Raw genomic sequence first — 21,691 nt, 5'->3', positions numbered from 1 at the left:
TAGTGCTTGTCCAAGCGAAAACTTGAAGGAAAAGGTCAATTTCCAGTTCATGAAACATATAAGAGTTACGTTGGTGCCATATGGTCCACATAACCTAAAATCTGATCCGGCTAAAGAAGACCTCAAACGGAGACTGTGGCGGTTGGACTCCAAAAAGCGAGAACCGTTTGTGAAAGATTCCCGATGGGAAACGAAGGCGCAGAGCAAAGGACACTTGTCTGATGAAAATCGGGAGCAACGGCTATCCCAAAGCAAATGCGTAACAGACTTCTCAGCCCCATGACATCGGACACAACGAGAGGAGGCAATGCATCGTACATGCAACAAAGTACCAACCGGTAGAGCACCCACTATGCATCGCCATTAGAAAATTGTTCCTTGAGTGGTAGGTGATTCTTCCAAATGCGAGATAGCATTCTAAGGTGGAACCATACGTGTTGTACGGTACGAAAAGTACGTATTGTACGTCTGTACGTATGGGTAGATTTTTTATGTACGCAAAAATACGTGGCATTGGTAAATAAGGGTAGAAACCCCAGAAATAATTGTTAGATTCAGAGACGAAGCTACAGATCACTTGGCCAATTTGCTACCTTCCGCGGCCAAAAAGGCCCCCAAAAAAAAATACGTACAGATCGTTCCATACGTACAATATACGTTATGTACAATACGTACGTACAGTACAGATCCATACGTATGTATTGGTCCAACCTTGGCATTCTTTGCCACCACAACTGAGACTTGGAGAGTGACCAGAGTTGATTTCCATGAGACACAATCCATGCATCACACTACACCAAAGCATAAACTGATCAAGCCGATATGCAATCCAATCTAGTATGGGCAAGATGCCAATCAGAAAGCCGAGAGTCCCCAAATAATGGAGGCACTGGAGAAACATTGGTAAGTAGCTGCTGAATTTGCTGCCACAAATGTCGATAATGAGGTCCGAGTCCAAAACAAAGTGCAGTAGCGCGAAAAGAAAGAGCCTTCGCATCATCCACACCTTGATCAACCTGGCAAATCCCTTTTTGCGAAAGAAAGTATGCTTGTTGAGGAGAGCGCTGAACCAAAGTAAGAGAATGCCTTACCCCAGTGGATGCTCTCCAACCGAAGTGAGTTACCTTAAGGGGATTGGCGACCATGCTGGTCAGACAGGGCTGTCTTCTAGCCTCCTTTCTCTTTCTGTTCTATGTTAAGGCGATGAGCAGATTCTTTGTTTCACAACAAGTTTGTCTACGTGGCTTAGCGCTCCCTATTGGGAGCGATGAGCTACTGGATGTTGAGTTTGTAGACGACTTAGCTTTGTACTTGGAGGGCCAAGAGGCCAACCTGCACAGGTGTAAGCAGGATCTAGAGACGTTTTGTTGTGCATCAGGTGCACTGATCAACTGGAGGAAGACAGTGGCTTTCTGGGTTGGCAGTGCTCCTATGCTTGATTGGCTGCCAGGTGAGGGTTTTAGATGGATTCCCCGTTCGCTACTTGGGTTGTGAGGTTGGCCTGGACTTGTCTCCTGAGAAACAGATTGCTCCCCTCCTCCTGTCCATCAGGTGGAAGTTGCTACATTGGAGTTCGGCACGACTCTCTTTGGCAGGCAAAGTTGCAGTGGCCAACCAGGTGTTGTTGGCTACTATGTGGTACATTACATCTTGTTGGATCTTTTCGAGCTCGTGCATCAGCCAGGTAGAGAGGCTGATCAGGAACTTTCTTTGGTCAGGGTGCGGTGCGACACTCAGATAGCCTCGGCCAAAGTAGCCTAGCAGGTCATGACTCTCCCATGTTCTCAGGGGGGGTTGGGGATCATAGACCCAACACAGCACAGCAGAGCCCTTCTTGGGAAGTTTGTTGTCAAAGGACTGCTTCCAAGGAAGGAGCCTTGGAAGGAGTTTTTGCTTCAGCGACTTAGAGCTCACGTGCCTCAGGCAGGAGGCCCTTGGAGACCTTCCATCAGATGGATCTTTACAGAGATACGCAGAGTTGGTCTAAGCAGGAGTCTCAAGGATCGTTTTGTTGTGAGCCTGCTTCGCTCTTGGGAGTAGCTGCGGAGAGGCTTGGAGCAGCACCAGCCCATTTGCACGGAGGAGCGCTTGAGATAGCCCCTTGTTTGGAACCCCATGGTCAGCACTCACAGAGGCCACTTGGTTGGTAGTAGGCCTCATGTTTCTTGGGGTCCCATGGCAAAGGGTCCAGCACGCACTCTAGGTGACTGGCTTCAGTTCTCAGGTTTGCCAGAGAAGTTACAGAGCATCCAGCTCTGCAAGGCATGAGAGGGGTGCAAAGCATGTGTCAAGACATCACAGAGGCAGTACCAGATGAGTGGCTCACACCTCTAGAGACAACAGCTCCAAGATGGATGGGGGCCTTCACGTGACTGGAGGTCCTGAGACTGTACCCTCCATGTTCTTCGAGATACAGGTCGAGGGTCGACTACACAAAGTCTCAGTAGAGGCTCCACAGGTTGCAGAGTGTTGTTTTCAAAGGATCCGAGTAGTGGGCATCTGCGGGAGGACTTGTGTCATCGATCCTGGCCGAACAGCTCTTGAGACAGGCCATTGGAGGCTTTGGGCTTGGGAGAGCTGTCCACTGGCACGAGTGCAGTGGGATCCTGGAGAGTGGTTTTGGAGGGACCCTTCTCCTCAACCGACCATCCAGGGGTCCCTTTCTATTAGTACACTGTTCGACAGGACATCACATACTCACAGCACGGAGAGAGGCTCGTCTTGCTGCAGCACCTCATTGGCAGGAGGAGGGTCTCACAGTTGAGTTCTTGTCATCCTTTTGGGCGAGGTTGTGGAACGCCACATAGTCGTGGAGAGTCACTTTGTTCCAGTGGCTAGTTGCACATGGAGGTACAGCAGTGGGGAGCTGGCTAGTACATAGTGGCCTTTCGGCAGCATGCGCAGCTTGTGACCATCCTTTCGAGAGTCAGCGTCACTGTCTATGGGACTGCCCTATGGCACAATAGGTTTGGCTTCGGGTCCTTCGGCTGATGCCAGCTCTTTCCATAGCACGAGAGTACACTTGGGGGGCAGCTACTTGGTCCACTCTCACGGGCCCTGCACTACACTTTGAGGTGTCCTCCATCAGCAGGATGATAGTGATACAGGGGGGTCGACCTACACTCGAGCCTGCTACGGAGCTTACACCACAGGAGTGGTGCAATGAGAGAGGAGTGTTGGGAGCTCGTTTGTGGCTTGACACTCTAGCTCATTTGGCGGGTCTACTGCTTCCGCATCTTCGAGGCTCGCCTTGTGCCACCGGCAGAGATTGTTGGAGATTTTTGGCTGAAGTTGATCCATACTCTCAGGGGACAGTTCGAGAGACTTCAGGACAGCATCGACCGCATGCAGGAGCGCAGAGAGAGTTCCTCCATTTGCCCAACTTCAGTGCTGCTCACTGGCCGTCCGGCCTAGACTCTCACTGTCCGCCTCACACCATGCAACTCGGGCATTGGCATTTCCAGAGGGGTACTTTAAAACAAATCAAATAAATTTCCCCCAAAAAGAATTCAACAAGTAAAGTTGCCACAGACTCGTGACACTTTTGGTAATCAGATTTCTCATTGGGGGGCCTATCACTCTTTTTTTTCCGAGAAAAAGATCCTTCTATTAGTTAATAAAACTGCCCATGGGGCTACAACCACCTCTACTAGAGAGGGCTACATCAACCATAAGGGGAGACTCTCCCAATGAAAAAACAACATATGTACAATGAGGGCTAAATCAAGAGATGGGAGGAGGGAAAAGACGGTGGGGCTACGAGTGGAAAATCACCTGATAGCTGGCCGACATTGTATTTTACGATGTGGTTCCAGTGGTGATTGATGGTTAGATGACCAGTGTGAGTGCCATGGAAGCATCTCCTAAAATTTAGGGAACTGCTATTTTGGACCTGAAAATGCGTTCGCGTCATTGCCTTCGGTATGACTAGGGGAACATTTTATTGCTCTGTTGCCACATCAACTGACGCACCAATTGAGATTTTTTTAGCCAAGTTGGCCAAAGTCGGAAACTGGGTGAGGTGTCACTCTGTGAGCACTTCTGCCACTTTGAGGGGAGTCTACAAGAGGAAGGGGGCGCATTTTTCAGCAGTAGGTGGATTGCAACAGGTTGCAAGAGCTATGGAGTGCTTCCTTTCCCTCTTATGTATAGTGCGGTGCCAAGAGTGATGCCCTGCACGCTACACATTGCTCTCTCTCTCCCCTATGAGCAATATGTTATGCCCCTCTAGTGGGGTTTTCATTTGACCAATGTACAGTTATGTGGGTTCATGCACGATTGCCGAGGCAAGAGCCTCTTGCACAGGTATTGGATTAGCTAGCGGCTAATCCCCCGCAAGTACAGGTGAATTCGGAGAGGTTTCACGTGCGGAATCTCGTCCGATTCAAAGGGCAAGTAGCCCTACAGGTGCGGGAGCTCGAGGACTTGCTATGGATGCCACCGGCACGCGAAACGGAGCCCGAAACAGGGAATTACAGCCTGCTGTGTATTTTTGCAGGTTTAGGGTTTCGGCCCTAGACGGACCCTGATAACCCCCAAGAGTTTCGGGGACGCGAGGGGACGGCTGTAGAGGTGATCTGGCGCATTTTCAGGGCAGAAAACAGAGAATTCAGCGTGCTGCAGATTCTCGCCAGGTTTTACAAAATGTCCGTATGCGTCGGGAAAGTCATCTAATGCGTGGGGTTACTGACTGTGAAGGGTCCTAGTACAGTTATGCTGCCGAAATCGGGCCAAAACAGATGGAATTCAGCCCAAATTGTGCGGGGCAGCTTGTAGGGAACCACAGGTTTTATTCCCCTTGTTAAAGAATAAAGAAATACCGAAAGGAGTGCCAACCTTTGGGGCCTACAGGTGTCGCTGTCTGCTTGGAAGCATTCTAGCTTCCTGGCCGTGCTATTTGTCTTGAAGTGTAATTCCATTCTCAGTTACAGGTTCCTTTTTAAGTCATTGCTTTGTGTCGTAAAGTCAAGTGTTGAAGAATCGGGTGAAAGCTAACGATTACTGCCCCACAGGCCGGTTCCATGGTTCCGTTGTCGGGACAAGATCACTTTTTCCTTTAGAAGTGAGCCTTGGTTGGTTTGTGGCGAAGACACAAAGCACAGGAACTTGGGATTACACTATGGCTGACAGGATAGACAATGCGAGAGAAGAGGGTTCCTCTTCTCAAGGTAGACAGGCTATTCCTTTACAACATGAAGTTGGCGAGAGTTCAGGACCGCCACTGTCTACGCCTCTTGTTCGTGTGAATGCACAGCAAGAACAGGTTCAAGGGTTCATGACTGGACACTTTGAAGAGGATGCGTTCAGGACACAATTAGTTGCTGCTATGAATGTCTTCACTCAGTTGGTGCAGAATCCCAGGTTTATGGATTATCTGCAAGCACCATTAAAGTCACAACAGGCAAGGGAATGCCCTCAGCGTACCGAGCCTGTTGAGGCTCAAGCCCGGGTTCCCCATGCGACTGAGCAGGTGAGGGAGCATCCACATGTTGCGGAGTCACGTCAGGCTCCTACACAGGTCCCTCTTGACCATGAACAGGTGACGAGAACCCCTACTCCACAGGTTTTGCCAGTTCAGCCCGCCACCTTTCAGGGTCAAAATGTTGCATTGAATGGACAAGGAACCAGTCTCCAGGCAATGCGTCAGGTTTTTCCACCACCCACGGTACATCCTGGGTATTTCGGGGGTGGATCCGTGTTCCAAAGTATGGCTGGTTATGCGCCTGGAAACCAGTAGTACATGCCTGGAACAGTGTTTAGGGGTATGCATGGCATGACGCCAAACCCCATGTATGGTAATATTGGCATGCAGCAAGGCTTTCAAGGCAATCAGGGCCAGTTTGGGGTGCCACAAGTCAATTTTGGCATGGCTGGTTTTTCTGGACAGCAGCTAGATATGGCACCTTTGATGCAGAATCTCAATGACCAAGGGGCACAGATGGTCCCTACTACAGTGCCCATGCTGCAGACGCTTCCCTATGACAATTTGGGGCCAATAGAGAAGCCAAAACCATACAAAGAAGGAGGTGCAGCTGTGAAGTTCAGCACCTTTAGTGGCTTCGAGGATAAAACAAAGGCTCTCACTTTCCTCCAGCAGTTCGATACAGCTTATGCAGGAGGGAATTTTACGGAGGCCTCTAAAGTAAGGAAAGTTGCTACTTTCTTAAAGGACAATGCGCTCACATGGTGGACGACATTGTTAATGCAAGGACAGGCACCCGCCACTTGGGTTTACTTCAAGCAAATGTTTGCATCTGCTTGGCTGTCAGATGAATTTGAAGCCGACGTCATGACAGATTGGCACCAGCTTACTTCGGCTACATGCAAGAGCTTGCTGGAGTACAATAGGAGGTTCTGTAAAGCGTTACTCTCAGTGACCTACATATTTGTGCCATTGACAGAGCAGATAGAGAAGTACTGTTGTGGGTTGCCTAAAGGCTAGCTACCCTCACTCAGCTTATGGAAGTTGCTAACACTGGTCTTGCCTTGTTGAAAGGAGAAGACAGTGGGTTTCCGAGCAACAAGAAAGGAGGGCAGCAAAAGAACAAAGCAGCCCTTTATGAGAGCGGCTCCTGAAGCGTCCCAGGGGCCAGCTAGGTTCAATAAAGGCAAAGGTTCAGCTGAGAATTTTAGAGCGCATGCAAGGAATCAAAAAAGGAAGCCTTTTATGCGTAAGACGCCCGAGGAAAAGAAGGTCTTGATGGCTGAAAATAAGTGCTTTATATGCGAGCAGACTGGTCACTTTGCAACCAACTGTCCACAAAAGAAAAGGCCAGCTGACTTAGATGACAAAGAGGACAGGAAAGGAAAGAAGCCTATGCCCTCGGCAGGTTTAGTGCTAGACATGTTGGACGATAGGCCTAGTACAGATGCCAGTGAGTTATGCAGAGTGTGGGGTAAAGTTAGAGATCAGATGGCACTTATCTTCTTTGATCCAGGTGCCAAAGCGAACTTTATCACGCCAGAATTAGCTATGAAGCTGGGCATCAGAGTTGAAGAGATGGGGTATACCGCAGAGGCAGGATTGGTATGTCCTGGCCACTCAGAGTGTGTTACTCCCATCATTGGAAAGTTGCGTCTGCATATTCAGTCGTATGTAGACACAGAAGAGTTCTACATCATGCCACTGGGAGGATGTGATGTCTTGTTGGGGATCCCGTGGATGTTCCGAGTGCATGGAGTCTTGGATGCCTACAACAAAAAGATCAATGTACATCATAGGGGCAAAATTCACTTCTTGGATGTAAAGCTAAAAGGAGAGTCAGTCCCTATTGTATCTGCTTCTGCTATCACTTCTGTAATAAAGAATCATCTTTCTGCGTACTTGGTTTTTGCACGTGATGTTTCAGATAGTTGCCAGTCAAATTTATTTGTGTTAGATAAAGACAGGCTAGCATTTTTGCAAAAGTTTAATGGCTGTTTTTCTGATTCATTACCGTCTCAACTACCACCGGAGAGGCCCGAGGATCATGCGATTGATTTGGTGTCAGGTTGTAGCCCACCAAATAGGCCACCGTATAGGGTTAGTGAGGCGCAGCGGAAAGAGATTATAAGCCAAGGAGGAGCTCTTAGAGAAAGGGCTGATTCAGCCTAGCTCGTCACCCTACTGCTCTCCAGTGCTCTTAGTACAAAAAAAGGATGGCTCGTGGCGCATGTGTATTGACTACCGTGCGTTAAATAAGAATACCATCAAGAATAGGTTTCCTATTCCAAGGATTGATGATATTCTTGACCGCCTAGAGGGTACAACAATTTTCAGCAGGATCGACCTTAAAAGTGGGTACCATCAGATTCGAATTAGGCCTGAGGATGTGCACAAGACTTCGTTTAGAACGACATTTGGTCTCTATGAGTTCTTAGTGATGCCATTTGGTCTTACGAATGCTCCTGCTACGTTCAATAGGATGATGGATAGGATCTTCCATCCATATCAGAACTTTGTTGGCACATTCTTTGATGACATGATAGTCTACTCGAAGAATGAAGAGGAGAATAGGCATCACCTGACCATTGTGTTCGAAGAGTTGCGCGGGAACAGACTGCTCATCAATGGCAAGAAAAGCGAGTTCTTCTTGGAAGAGATCCACTTCCTCGGACACATTGTGTCAAAGGATGGTGTCCGAATGGATCCTGCGAAGGTAGAAGCAATCAAGACATGGCCAGCTTTAAGGACTGTGCACGATGTCCGTAGCTTCTTAGGGCTATGTTCTTACTACAGAAGATTCATTTGCAACTTTGCAGAGATTGCTTCACCTTTACATGCTTTGCAAAAGAAGTCACTTTCAGATGGACCCAGAAAGAGATTTCAGCTTTTAATCTCTTAAAGGAAAAGATGACTTCAAATCCAGTCATTGTTTTGCCAGATCTCACGAAGTCATTTGTGGTTCAGTGTGACGCTTGTGGCAGTAGCATTGGTACAGTGCTAATGCAAGATGGCAGGGTAGTAGCCTACGAGAGCAGAATCTTGCAAGGGCCAGAGATGACCATGCATGTCTATGAAAAAGAGTTACTGGCTGTGATTCATGCCCTCTTAAGTTGGAAACACTATCTGCTGGGTGTTGATTTTGTTGTCCAAACGGATCATCAGACCTTGCGATACTTTCTGACACAGTCAAAGCTATTGGAAAAACATATGCGATGGACAAACATTCTCTCCATGTTTCACTTCCAGATTGTGCATGTGGAAGGCAAGAAGAATGTTGTGGTTGATGCGTTATCAAGAAAGCCACAAATTTCAGCTGTGTCAATTCCTTATCATCATGAGCTTGATGACATGAAGGAACAGTATGCAAATGACGAAGATTTTGCAAGGATCTTCGAGCAGTTACATGAAGGACAACGTCATGAGCACTACCTCCTCAGAGATGGTTTTATAATGATGCATGGCAGACTCTGTGTCACTAGGCCATTGCGACATAAAGTCATGGTAGAGAGTCATGTCCCACTGTATGCAGGGCATCGTGGCATTGATGCTACAGTGAAAGCGGTTGAGACATTCTTTTACTGGCCTACCTTGAGGAGAGATGTGGATGCCTTTGTGCGAGCATGCGTGATTTGCCAAAAGGTCAAGTTTGACACGCAAAAGGCACCAGGGCTGTTACAACCATTACCGATTCCAGATAAACCATGGGAAAGCATAGCTATGGATTTTATCTTTGATCTTCCAAGAACACGGACAGGGAATGATGGAATCTGGACCATTATTTGCAGATTCAGCAAGCAAGCTCATTTCATTCCTGTTAGGAAGAAGATAAAACCAGATCAAATGGCACGTCTCTTTATGTACAATATCTTTAAGTACCATGGCATGCCACAGTCGATTGTCAATGACCATGACCCAAGGATGACATGTCTATTCTGGAGAGGCATATTTGAGAATATGGGCACTACGCTTAAGTTCTCATCGTCGCTCCATCCACAGACAGATGGGCAGTCACAAGAGGCAAATTCTACTGTCTTGGATCTGCTTAAGTGCTATGTGTCAGAGCACAAGGCGAAGTGGGAGCAGTATTTGCCGTTGGTTGAATATGTGCACAATAACACAGTGCATTCTTCAACAGGCAAAGCACCTTTTGAAATTGTCGAAGGTCATGTGAAAGTTCCTCCCATTTTGCATACCAGACCAGTATGTACAGAATATGGATGAAATATACGAGAAGATATAGCATGCCCTTGAAAGGACACAGGCAAAGCAAAAGAAAGTTGTTGATCTCCACCGTCGTGAATTGTTGTTTTCACTTGGTGATTGGGTACTGCTGCGATTTGAAAAGACACGCTTAAAGAAGCGAAAAGATAAAGAAAGTCTCTTTACAAAGCTTAGTATGCATTATTATGGGCCTTTTCAAGTAACAGAGAAGATCAGTGACGTCACTTATAGGCTGAAATTGCCTGAGAACTCGAAGATTCACAATGCTTTTCACGTGAGTCTTCTCAGACCATTTATTGGTGATGTGCCAAAGGATACGCCAGTTGAAGAGCAGCCAATAGTTGAAGAGCTTGATGAAATTTTGGTCCCAGAACAGATCATGGCACACAAGGATAGAAAAGTCAAACGCAAGGATACAAGGCGATATTTGGTGAAGTTCAAGAACTATCCACCTATGAATGCAAAGTGGATGGAAGAGAGTGAACTGTTAGAGTCACCAAATGTATTGCAGCTCTACCTTGAAGCCTTTGGTTTACCACCTACATATTCTCCAACTCAAGAAGAGCAAAGGTCAAAAGGAAAGAGACCTGCGCTAGAGAGGGGTGATCTAGGAGCTAGCACTTCTCATGTATCTATGGGTTTAATGCAATAGAAGTGTACCCCGCTTGGCAATTGCCCTTGGGGAATAAAAGTTTGTTCAGTGCCATAGAAGTAAGTATGTCTTGTCAGTTGTCAAAAGTACAGCAATTGCTTCTAATGAGTACATGCTTGCATTTTTAAGCTGTTGGTTTATTATGCTTGAAAGGATTCCAAGTGTACCAAAATTTATGGACTCTATTAAAGCCAGTGGCACAGTGTGAAAGCTATCCATTATGTCAATAAAACAGTCTCAGATAGACCATACATGAGTTAACAAGTGTTGAATACACAAGAGTGTTAACTATGAGCATGTATGTCTCGTACCATGTTAACCAGGTGTGTACACACGAAAAGGTTGACAGCCGTGATACCGTGTCCACGAAGTGCTATACACACTAATGGATTGATATTCATGCAAACGAGGACGTTCGCGATTTCAAGAGGGGGGTATGTCACGAGTCTGTGGCAACTTTACTTGTTGATTTCTTTTTGGGGGAAATTTATTTGATTTGTTTTAAAGCACCCCTCTGGAAATGCCAATGCCCGAGTTGCATGGCGTGAGGCGGCGGACAGTGAGAGTCTAGGCCGGACGGCCAGTGAGCACTGAAGTTGGGCAGATGGACTAAGGTTAGCCACGGTGGGGCTACGAGTGAAAATCACCTGATAGCTGGCCGACATTGTATTTTACGATGTGGTTCCAGTGGTGATTGATGGTTAGATGACCAGTGTGAGTGCCATGGAAGTATCTCCTAAAATTTAGGAAACTGCTATTTTGGACCTAAAAATGTGTTCACGTCATTACCTTCGGTATGACCAGGGGAACATTTTATTGCTCTGCTGCCACGTCAACTGACGCACCAGTTGAGATTTTTTTAGCCAAGTTGGCCAAAGTCGGAAACTGGGCAAGGTGTCACTCTGTGAGCACTTTTGCCACTTTGAGGGGAGTCTACAAGAGGAAGGGGGCGCATTTTTCAGCAGTAGGTGGATTGCAACAGGTTGCAAGAGCTATGGAGTGCTTCCTTTCCCTCTTATGTACAGTGCGGTGCCAGGAGTGATGCCCTACACGCTACACATTGCTCTCTCTCTCCCCTATGAGCAGTATGTTATGCCCCTCTAGTGGGTTTTTCATTTGACCAATGTACAGTTATGTGGGTTCATGCGCGATTGCCGAGGCAAGAGCCTCTTGCACAGGTATTGGATTAGCTAGCGGCTAATCCCCCGCAGGTACAGGTGAATTCGGAGAGGTTTCACGTGCGAAATCTCGTCCGATTCAAAGGGCAAGTAGCCCTACATGTGCGGGAGCTCGAGGACTTGCTACGGATGCCACCGGCACGCGAAACGGAGCCCGAAACAGGGAATTACAGCCTGCTGTGTATTTTTGCAGGTTTAGGGTTTTGGCCCTAGACGGACCCTGATACCCCCAGGAGGTTCGGGGACGCGAGGGGACGGCTGTAGAGGTGATCTGGCGCATTTTCGGGGCAGAAAACAGAGAATTCAGCGTGCTGCAGATTCTCGCCAGGTTTTGCAAAGTGTCCGTATGCGTCGGGAAAGTCATCTAATGCGTGGGGTTACTGACTGTGAAGGGTCCTAGTACAGTTATGCTACTGAAATCGAGCCAGAACAGATGAAATTCAGCCCCAGATTGTGCGGGGCAGCTTGTAGGGAACCACAGGTTTTATTCCCTCTGTTAAAGAATAAAGAAATACCGAAAGGGGCGCCTACCTTTGGGCCTAACAGGTGTCGCTGTCTGCTTGGAAGCATTCTAGCTTCCTGGCCGTGCTATTTGTCTTGAAGTGTAATTCCATTCTCAATTACAGGTTCCTTTTTAAGTCATTGCTTTGTGTCGTAAAGTCAAGTGTTGAAGAATCGGGTGAAAGCTAACGATTACCGCCCCACGGGCCGGTTTCAAAAAGCATGCTTTGGCAATAGCTTGAGGAGCCCTTCCTGCCAAGAAAGGGGGACATCCTGCTTCTCCGAAGCCGTATTCATAATAACCAATAATGGTTCCTTAAGGTAGTCCAAAAAAGACTGGAAAAATTCAACAGTAAGCCCGTTCCAACCATAAGATTTCCATCTACCCAGGTCTCGTAAACTTGCATGCAGCTTTGCCTCAATGAATGCAACACACACACACACACACACACATACACACAGAGCCTACCCAAGCACTTTCAAGTTATCGGCATGCTCTCCTATCAAAGGATTTCCGAAAGCGGGTCGTACCACGGTGACCACTTGATAAAAACACAAAACTTCGTGGGTTGTTTACTTTTCTTATGTTTCAATCAAGTAAGACTCATCAAAGACTATATTGCAATGTATTTGGAGTATCTACAAAACCTTAAGACCCTTGTTCTTGTATTTTTGTTATACGCTCTACTCCAAAACACAATGGAGACGTGGCGTGTAGGTGTGTGTGTGTGTGTGTGTGTGTGTGTGTGTGTGTGTGTGTGCGCGCGCGCGCACATCAATTATACACAAAAAACGAAAAGAATCCGCACATGCATCACACATTTTAAATGTAAATGTTGATTGTATCATATGAAAACAAAGTACCGCTTGCTTTCTTCATGTTCTCGTTGCATCTTTGCATCTAGGTCCGTGTTTTTTGCTGACAAGTCATTAATAAGCTTTGTCTTATCATCAATAAGACCCTGTGACATTCAAGAAAAATGTTGATCAACCCAACTTCACCAAAGCAAACATGCTTATATCACAATACCTACCAACAAAGGCTCTATCATTCAATTGCTAATATGCATACGACTCTCACAAATAGTTATCGTACTTACCACATAGGGCATGAGGTTTGAACTCTTTACCTGATAGTGGATTAAGCGCTCATTCAAAGCCTCAATCTCTCCATCAACATCCTGAAGCTGTGACAAAAAGGATATTTACAAAAAGGATAGATCCCCGTCACGCAAAGAAAGTAGGAAAAAATCTCTCTCTCTCTCTCTCTCTCTCTCTCTCTCTCTCATATCACTTTGACCACACATGCACGACGCCCGGTCAAACTACTGACCATGGAGGAGATTGATGAGATCCGCCAGCGACCAATGTTGGATCTCCTATGATTTAGCTATTTAGCTATCCCAGCAAGCTGCGTACTTTGCTTAGTTCACATCGAGCAGCTCAGGATTCCATAATAAATTTGTTTTGTTATGCTGTCACTTAGTTTATTTTGTTACTCTGACTTTGTATCAAATCCACCACATTGTAACTTTCTGGTCTCATAGGTCACTTTGGCCTTTTGAAGACGTTAATATAACATTTCATTTCTCTCTCTCTCTCTCTCTCTCTCTCTCTCTCTCTCTCTCTCTCTCTCTCTCTCTCTCTCATATGCACTTTGTCTACAGATGTAGAACATATCAAAGTATCAAAGATAGATAAGAGACTCTTTTTACAGGACATCCCACCTTACAACAGATCATGCAGTCTAGAGATCAGCGCTAGTGTGGCCATTTTCTAGTGGAGATACATAGACATAGAGAGACATTGTTGGCACCTATAGCGGCACCATAGGGTGGAAGATAGTCACATCTTATAGACTTCTTCTACCACCCTTCACACAGACTGTAACTGGCTTGTACACAATAGAGGGCGGTACTAATTCAATTACCTATTGGTAATTTCACATAGAGGATTGAGAAGAAGAGAGAACACAGATGCGTCCAGCAACTAGATCGTCACTGCGCACACAAAGGCCGACACCCTGTAGGCCCCAAAGACTAGCACCCCTTTCAGTATTTCTTTATTCAATTGGAAACAAATGATTCGAACACTTACACTAAACTCTCACCAAGCTGTTCAAACCTACCAAGGGCTAAAATTGTAGGTTTTCGACCCAATTTCAGAACCATAAGAGTCCCAAAATCTTTGTAGGTCAAAAGTACAAGTCTAGGACGGATTTCCTTGCATTTTAGAAGCTTTTTGGTGAGCTGTAAGTAATTTCAGCGTGCTGTAATTTGCTGTTTTGGTCCCTTGCAGGTGCCCAATCTCCTGTACAACCACCCCAAGGCTTCCTTGAAGCTTCCTAGGTGTTATCTTGCAATTTAGGTGTGAAACCCTAAACCTGCAAATATATGCAGCAAGCTTAAATTCTCTGTTTTGGATCTTTTTGAGCATAGCAAACACGTCTAAGAGTGTCTCAGAAGCTCCCACACACAATGGAACACTTCCCCTTTAATTTGGACAAGTTTTCATGCAAGAAAATTCTCTTGTTTTGAAATCTATTGTGATAAATTTGTACGTACCCGTGGGTATTTAGCAATAAGCTAATTCAATTCCTGTTTAGAAGGCTCTTGCCTTGGCAAATGCACATAAAACCCACAAGACATAGTCATTTGAAGAGCCCAACTAGTGGGACATTACCTTATGTGTAGGGGGGGAGAGACGAGAGCGGAATCATCGCGACAAGGGAGAAGGCAAGCTTTCCATTAAAGTTGTGAACCTAAAAATCGACTCACAAAAATGACTAATTCAGCCCCCCCTCTCTCTCTCTCTCTCTCTCTCTCTCTCTCTCTCTCTCTCTCTCTCTCTCTCTTTTGGGTGCCACCAAGCTTTTGGAGTGGTGAGTTGTCCGGCAGGTAGCCCTCCTACTGACAGGTGTCCATTATGCCCGTTATGGTTTAGTTTCCTAACTCCTCCCAACTTATTTAGGCGCATATATGCTTCCATACTCATCAGAATTGAATGCTAAGTCGCCCAATCACCAGCTGACCGACCTAGATTCCCAGTGTAAGAAACCCGTTTCGCTGCAACTGTTTCACACAAGCCATGCAATGTCCACTTGCACCTTTTCAAGGGTTTCCAAGAAAACAAGCAAAAATAAATAAATGAAAATATGTAATACATATTTAAAGAAGGCATTAGGAAAAATACACGTCCTTGTGATATATTGCATGCCAATAATACATGCTCACATGTCTTGATATCACATATACTCTATGATGGGAATCTAAGATATACATGCTTCCGGAATAGCATTGGACAAGTAAACAATGCCACCAACCTAGCTACCATACATATATCAAACATAGAAGTCTTCTAGTGCACTCTCAAGTACAATCTTCTGCACTCAAAGTCCGAATGAGAGAGGTAGATAACAACTGCTTAACTACTCCTTTGAGTATCATGAACCATGCTCGCACATCGGCCCATAGAGCTACATCAAGTCGCTGTGGGTTCCATTTGAAAGGCTTCAAGATATAGCTGCAATAAGTGAGGTAAATTGTCACGTGCACATCTAACCCTATGGTACGTGGACAAGCTACTTCATAACATGGATTCAATTCAGTTAGATTAGGAAGTGTTCTGGCACTTTTGTGAGACTATTCGCAGACCGTGCATGTCCACGCACTTAGAGTCGATGCATATCCTCTGGTTGCACACAGCATGATCATCAGATTACAGTCAAAACCCATCAGGAGCATTTTTATAGTGCATAGACCTATTTTCCCTATTTTAGCCAATTTTCACTTATTATTTTTAAGTGACTTTTGTTGGGAAACTGGGTAGGGCAATTTAGCAAGCCAGTATATAAGAAACCCTAGCGCTACCACTTTCTGGCAGAAGAGGTAGCAGGGACCAGACATCCAACAGTGCACCTTCTCAGCAAGACCCCATCCGATAGCAAACCTAGCGTTTTCAGCCAAGAACAAGCCTGGCATTTTGCATTGCAGATCAGCCCCGGCAGTAGCAGATTCCAGCAAGTAGCCTAGCGTTTTGCATTTGCAAGCCAATCTAGCGACAGCAGGACAACAGAACCCCCTAGCGTTTTTGCATCAGCATGACAGCCTAGGTTTTGCAGATTCTCCGCGACAAGACCACAAGTTGCACCAGCGTTTTCAGTTTTCAGCAGCCAAACACCGCAGTACAAGTCCCGAACCTCGCAGATCTCACCTTCCCGCAACAAATCCTCGCCGCACGGTCAGATCAGCCACAGTTTGCAGTTTCAGCCCGGAAAACGCAGATTTCAGCATCTGCATTTTCAGCGCGTCGTCGTTGCATCGTCGTCATCGCCATCGTCACCGACATAGAGTCAGAATTCAGCAGATACAAGATTTGCAGATTTCAGCCCTTCTCGTTGTCGTCCTCATCGTCACCGACATCGTCGGCAATTCCAAAGCATTGTAGAGATTTATGCAATCAATAGTAGACCGCTCTCACCATAGAGAGTGGGGCCTTTGGAGGAGGGTTTGACAACATTCTGGTGTCGTATTCTTCTCTCTCTATCTCTCAGTCTCAACACCTTCATTCACAGTGTTTGCCACTTTGTTTTGTGATCATTTGCACTCTCTCACTAAAGGAACGGAAGGCTCTCCCTTTCGTAAGTAAAAGAAACATTGAGCACAATTCGGAGCACTCATCTTGAGCAAAGTTCAACATTCACTTCCGCTGCACCTTACATAAATCAACCACTTCAAATTCTTCCATCCATTTGGCATCCAATGATAGATAGTTCTTGAACTTCACAAAGGAGCGTCTTGCAACCTTTCCTCTAACCTTCCTTTCCTTATGTGACAATATCTATTCAGGAACAAGAATCTCATCCAATTCTTCCACTTCACGCTGCTTTTCATCAAGTATATTCTTTGACACATCACCAACAAAGGGCCTTAGAAGCCTAACATGAAAAGCATTATGTATTTTTGAGCCTTATGGTAGCTTTAGCCTCTAAGCTACATCGCTAATCTTATCCAAAATCTGATAAGGACCATAATGTCGCTTACTAAGCTTTGGAACCAAACACTCCTTGCCTTTTCTTTTCCTTAACCCGGTCTTTTCAAAGCGCAAAAGTATCCAATCACCAAGTGAAAATACAAGTTCACAACAGTGGTGATCAACAGCTTTCTTTTGCTTAGCCCGAGTCTTCTCAAGAGCTATCTTTATTTTCCTGTATGCTTCACCCATATCTTGCATACACTTTTCTGCCTCAAACATCTTGTCCTTAGTCTACAAAATGGGTGGGACTTTCTTCCCTCCTTCCACTATCTCGAATAGTACCTTGCCTGGTGATGTATGCACAATGTTATTGTGAGCATATTTAACCAATGGTAATGGTGTTCCCAAGTTGCCTTGTGCTCTGACACATAGCATTTGAGCACATCCAAAACAGTAGAATTTTCCTCTTCTGACTTTCCATCTGTTTGTGGATGAAAGAAAGATAAGAATTTTAGCGTTGTGTCCATGTTCTCAAACGATGCCTTCCAGAAAAGACTCGTCATACGGGGATCCCTGTCATTAACAACTGACTGAGGAATCCCATGAAACTTAAAGATATTGCTCATAAATATCTTAACCATATGTTCTGGCTTTTTCTTCTTCCTCACACGAATGAAATGAGCCTGCTTAAGGATCTTACAAACGATAGTCCAAATCCCATCATTACTTGTTTGCATTCTTGAAAGATTAAAGATAAAGTCCATCGCTATACTTTCCCATCCCCTTATCAAGAATCAGCAATGGCTACAACAATCGTGGTTTCTTTTGCCTTTCAAATTTGACTTTTTGGCATAATACGCGTGACCTTACAAATGTGTCAACATCTTGGTATAAGGTTGGTCAATAAAAGAATGCCTCAACCACTTTCATTGTCGCATCAATTCCACGATGCCCAACATATGGTGGAGCATGACTTTATTTCAAAACCTGGTCGCAATTGTTAAGTAATGCATAACTTTCCAAGCATCATGAGAAAGTAACTCTTAAGCATGTAGCGTTCATGATGTTTCCCATCAACAAGTTGATCATAAATTCTTGCAAAATCTTTATCTTCAATATATTGTGCCTTCATTTCGTCTAGTTTACAATGGTACTCAATTGACACTACTAAAATTTGGGTCTTTCGCGACAACGCATCAGCTACCACATTCTTTTTCCCTTCCACATGCACAATCTGAAAATGGAACATCGACAAGATATTTGCCCAAAACATGTGTTTCTCCGACAACTTGGTTTGTGTGAGAAAGTATCGAAAGGTTTGATGATCCGTTTGGACAACAAAATCAGCCCCCAGCAAATAGTGTTTTCAACTAGTGAGAGCGCGAATTACTGCCACCAATTCTTTCTCATAAACTTATAAGTTCTTTTTGGCCTTCAAGAGAATTATGCTCTCATAAGGCACTACTCGACCATTTTGCATTGAAACTGCACCAAGGTTGCTCCCACATGCATCAGATTGAATCATAAAAGGGTTCATAAGGTCAAGCAAAATGATTACTAGATCCGAAATTAGCTTTTCTTTCAATTGTTTAAAGGCTAGAATTTCCTTGGTTGTCCACTTGAAAGTAACTCCCTTCCCTTGTAGTGCATGGAGTGAGTGATAGGATCATAGTGGATGCAATGAGCTTTGAAAGCTAGAGCAACCATAGCTACACACACACTAGAGAGAGAGAGAGAGAGAGAGAGAGAGAATTTCACACTTTCTAATACTCAATGTACAAAAATGTACAATGCAATACCTTTATATCATAGCATATAACTCATATACAAAAAGGAGGAGTATCTATACAAAAGGTTTGACAACCAATATCCGGCAACTCTCATCTCCACGTGGCTTTCAAAGTAGCCAAACACACATATATATTATGTGTCACTTCAAAGCTTACACTAGGTGTAGAAGGCGTTCCCATGACCACCTTTTAATCCTCCCCTTGGGCATGTAATACATAACGTATCCACACAGGATTACGCTATTTGTCACGAGGACGTGGCAACTGCTAACCTTAGTTGTTGGTTTCTTTTCGATGATTTTTATTAAGTTTTTGGGACCCTCTCTTTGAAGTTGCAAAAGGACGGACATTGAATGACTCGTGTGAAACGGCCGATGGCTGAGAGTTTCACCAGCAAACGGGAAGGCCTTGTCGCCACGAGTTGGTCGGGCCGACCGGCATTGGAACCCGAGCAGCAAAAGGGTGTCTGGGCTCAACTCACAATCATTTCGGCCCCCTCGCTACACTTATAAGTTGGTGGGTACTAGGAATTAACTCTAAAGAGGCAAACTAGACACATGGCGGCTCCTGAGCAGCTTTCCCAATCTGCATGAAGAGAGGGCGCTCAAAAATTAGAGAGGGGCTGATTTTTGTGAACTAAGTGACTACACATTGTGTGTGAGTAGTTGGTGCAGGTAATGAAGCTTTGATGGAAAGCTTGCCTTCTCCCCTTAAATCCATCGGAACTTCCTTTTGATAAGTTATTGGCCATTGTCGCATTTTCAATCAATTGTGCCATATTCATGACATTAGTTTTTGTACAGTAGTCCCTGATTCCCTTGGGCAATCGACAACAGTACTTCTCAATTCGTTCTAACAATAGCACAAACCTGTAGGAGCTTATTGGCAACAGTGCGGTCCAAACCTGCTTATTCTACTCTTCAAGGTACACACAATTTTCCACATTTAACTCATGTCATGCTCTCATCACATTCACTTCAAAAGTTTACAAATGTGAAAAGCTATTTGAACTAAACCCATGTTGTAGGTGCTTGACCCTGGTTCAACAATGTGGTCCACCACTGAAGCTAATTTCCTTTCAAGAAAGTGGTAGCTTGGCGTATCTTTGAAAATTCTGTGAAGTTTCCTCCCCCATAGGCTGCATCAAAATGTTGCATGAAGGTCAAAGCCTTCAATTGGTCCTTTGTTCCATTGAAAATTTTAAACTTCACAGCCTTCTCCTTCCTTGTAATCCTTAGGTTGACTCAAAGGAAAAACTGTCATAAACAGGTCCTTATAAAGTGGTGGTCCAGAATCGACCATTCTGGCACTCGCATAACCTGTTTCACCTATCATATTTGCATTTTGGGCATATGGTTGTGAAAAAACAGCCACAACAAAGTGTGTTCCAGGCATTTGAAAATGGCCATACGCACCCTGAAAACCTGGTTGGACACCTACGTTTTGATACGTAGGGTTAGCCATGCCTGGTTGCATTGTCCCAAACACAATCCCTAGTATATAACCTTGCAAACTTGTGGAAGGTCCAGCCATAGGTTGAAACACTGAACAACATCCGATAATAATAAGGATATGAAGTAGGCAATGGAAGGGTCTAACGTATAGCCTGTTTATTACTCCCTTGACCATTCACAAACACTTCCTGTCCAAGTAAAGTAGGTTGCTTTGGATCAATGGGCACTGTTGGTTGCTCAATTACATGGGCTTCCCCTCAAGCATCAAGAGACCTCTCTGCATGAGGAATTTCCTTTTCCTGCATCGGCTCAGACATACCTTGTGTCGAAGCCTGTAAAACCTATGTAGGAGCCTATAAGAAGTCCTGCATCCTTCAATTCTGACCAACTCCTGAAAAATTTCCATGCAACTAAGTAGTTGAGCTTCAAACAACCTGTCCTCTTCTTGAAGACTTGTAGGAACTTTCTCTGTGCCATGTGAGGAAGATCCCTCTTCAAATATCTGGTCTCCCTTCTTTGCCATAAAGATATGCTCTGTGTTACGAGCTTGGACACTCCAAGCGAGAAATCAATAACAACAATAGAGCCATACAAATGATGCTGCCACTTCCCAAAAGTGTAAACCACCACATATAGCTCTTTCTCATGCGTTGGATAACGCATTTCAACGTTAGCAAGCTTCTTACTTTCACATGTAGCAAGACCTTCATCCTAATAAAGTGTTGCACCAACCGCACAATCACTACCATTCAACTCAACAACAAATGGCTTGCTAGGATGCACAATATACAACATTGGTGCAATAGCCACATAGTGCTTCAGTGTCTTAAAGCTCTCGTCGAGACGCTCATTCCAGACAATTGGAGGGTACCTTTACAATGAGGTCCCGAACTCTTCACTCCTTTCATCCCTCCTTCAAAAGTTGTGTAAATGGAATAGCAACTTTGGAGAAAAACAAACTTAGATGGAAAGTTAATCAACCAAAAGGTTAAGATTAAAATTCATAGTGATCATAATGCATATGGAAAGGAATGTCTTCCAATTTGACTCAAATTTGATAATAGCCTGATCACAACGCTCCAAGGAGTTGATCTATCTCATCGTCCAAACTTCGGAGCAAACATATATCATTGAATGTCGTCCCTAAAAGTAAAACACCCTTGCCACTCCCCCAAGTAAAGCTGAGAGATCGGTCTACCCTCCCATATCCGTAACCACCAGGATGAAGCCTCCTTTGCAGGTTAATAGGGGTCTACATTGTGTCTCTTCCCCTTGGCACCAACTACTCTAACCGGCTGCCAAGTGGAATCTGCTAAAATGGGACCCTGGATCTCCTCACTGGATAAGGCTCGAATCGTTTGTCGAAAGAGAGAATTATTTAGTGGCACAAAGCCGTGGGATGGGTACTCAATTTCACAAAAAAAAGCCATCAAGACAATCCTACAGAACCAATATCTTGACAAGGTTCCAATCCATACAGCAATAGAAGTAAAGAT

The 21,691-nt window shown here is 45.0% G+C and overlaps 1 protein-coding gene across 2 annotated transcripts in view; it reads right to left on the bottom strand.

Annotated features, from left to right (window-relative positions):
- LOC147441453 (Zinc finger C-x8-C-x5-C-x3-H type family protein) overlaps positions 1 to 21,691 on the bottom strand; it is a 124,417-nt gene that overhangs the window by 47,440 nt on the left and 55,286 nt on the right. For both annotated transcript variants that reach the window (XM_086483096.1, XM_086483095.1), the window contains 2 exons: positions 13,108 to 13,164; positions 12,842 to 12,939 (listed from right to left, as the gene is read on the bottom strand). In XM_086483096.1, the coding sequence (XP_086339222.1) occupies positions 12,842 to 12,939; positions 13,108 to 13,164 (155 nt within the window). The remainder of the gene's footprint in view (positions 1 to 12,841; positions 12,940 to 13,107; positions 13,165 to 21,691) is intronic.

Source organism: Adiantum capillus-veneris, chromosome 15 (assembly GCF_014529385.1).
Source record: "Adiantum capillus-veneris isolate H3 chromosome 15, ASM1452938v2, whole genome shotgun sequence".
NCBI lineage: Eukaryota > Viridiplantae > Streptophyta > Polypodiopsida > Polypodiales > Pteridaceae > Adiantum > Adiantum capillus-veneris.
This window is presented reverse-complemented; position numbering and strand designations above follow the sequence as displayed.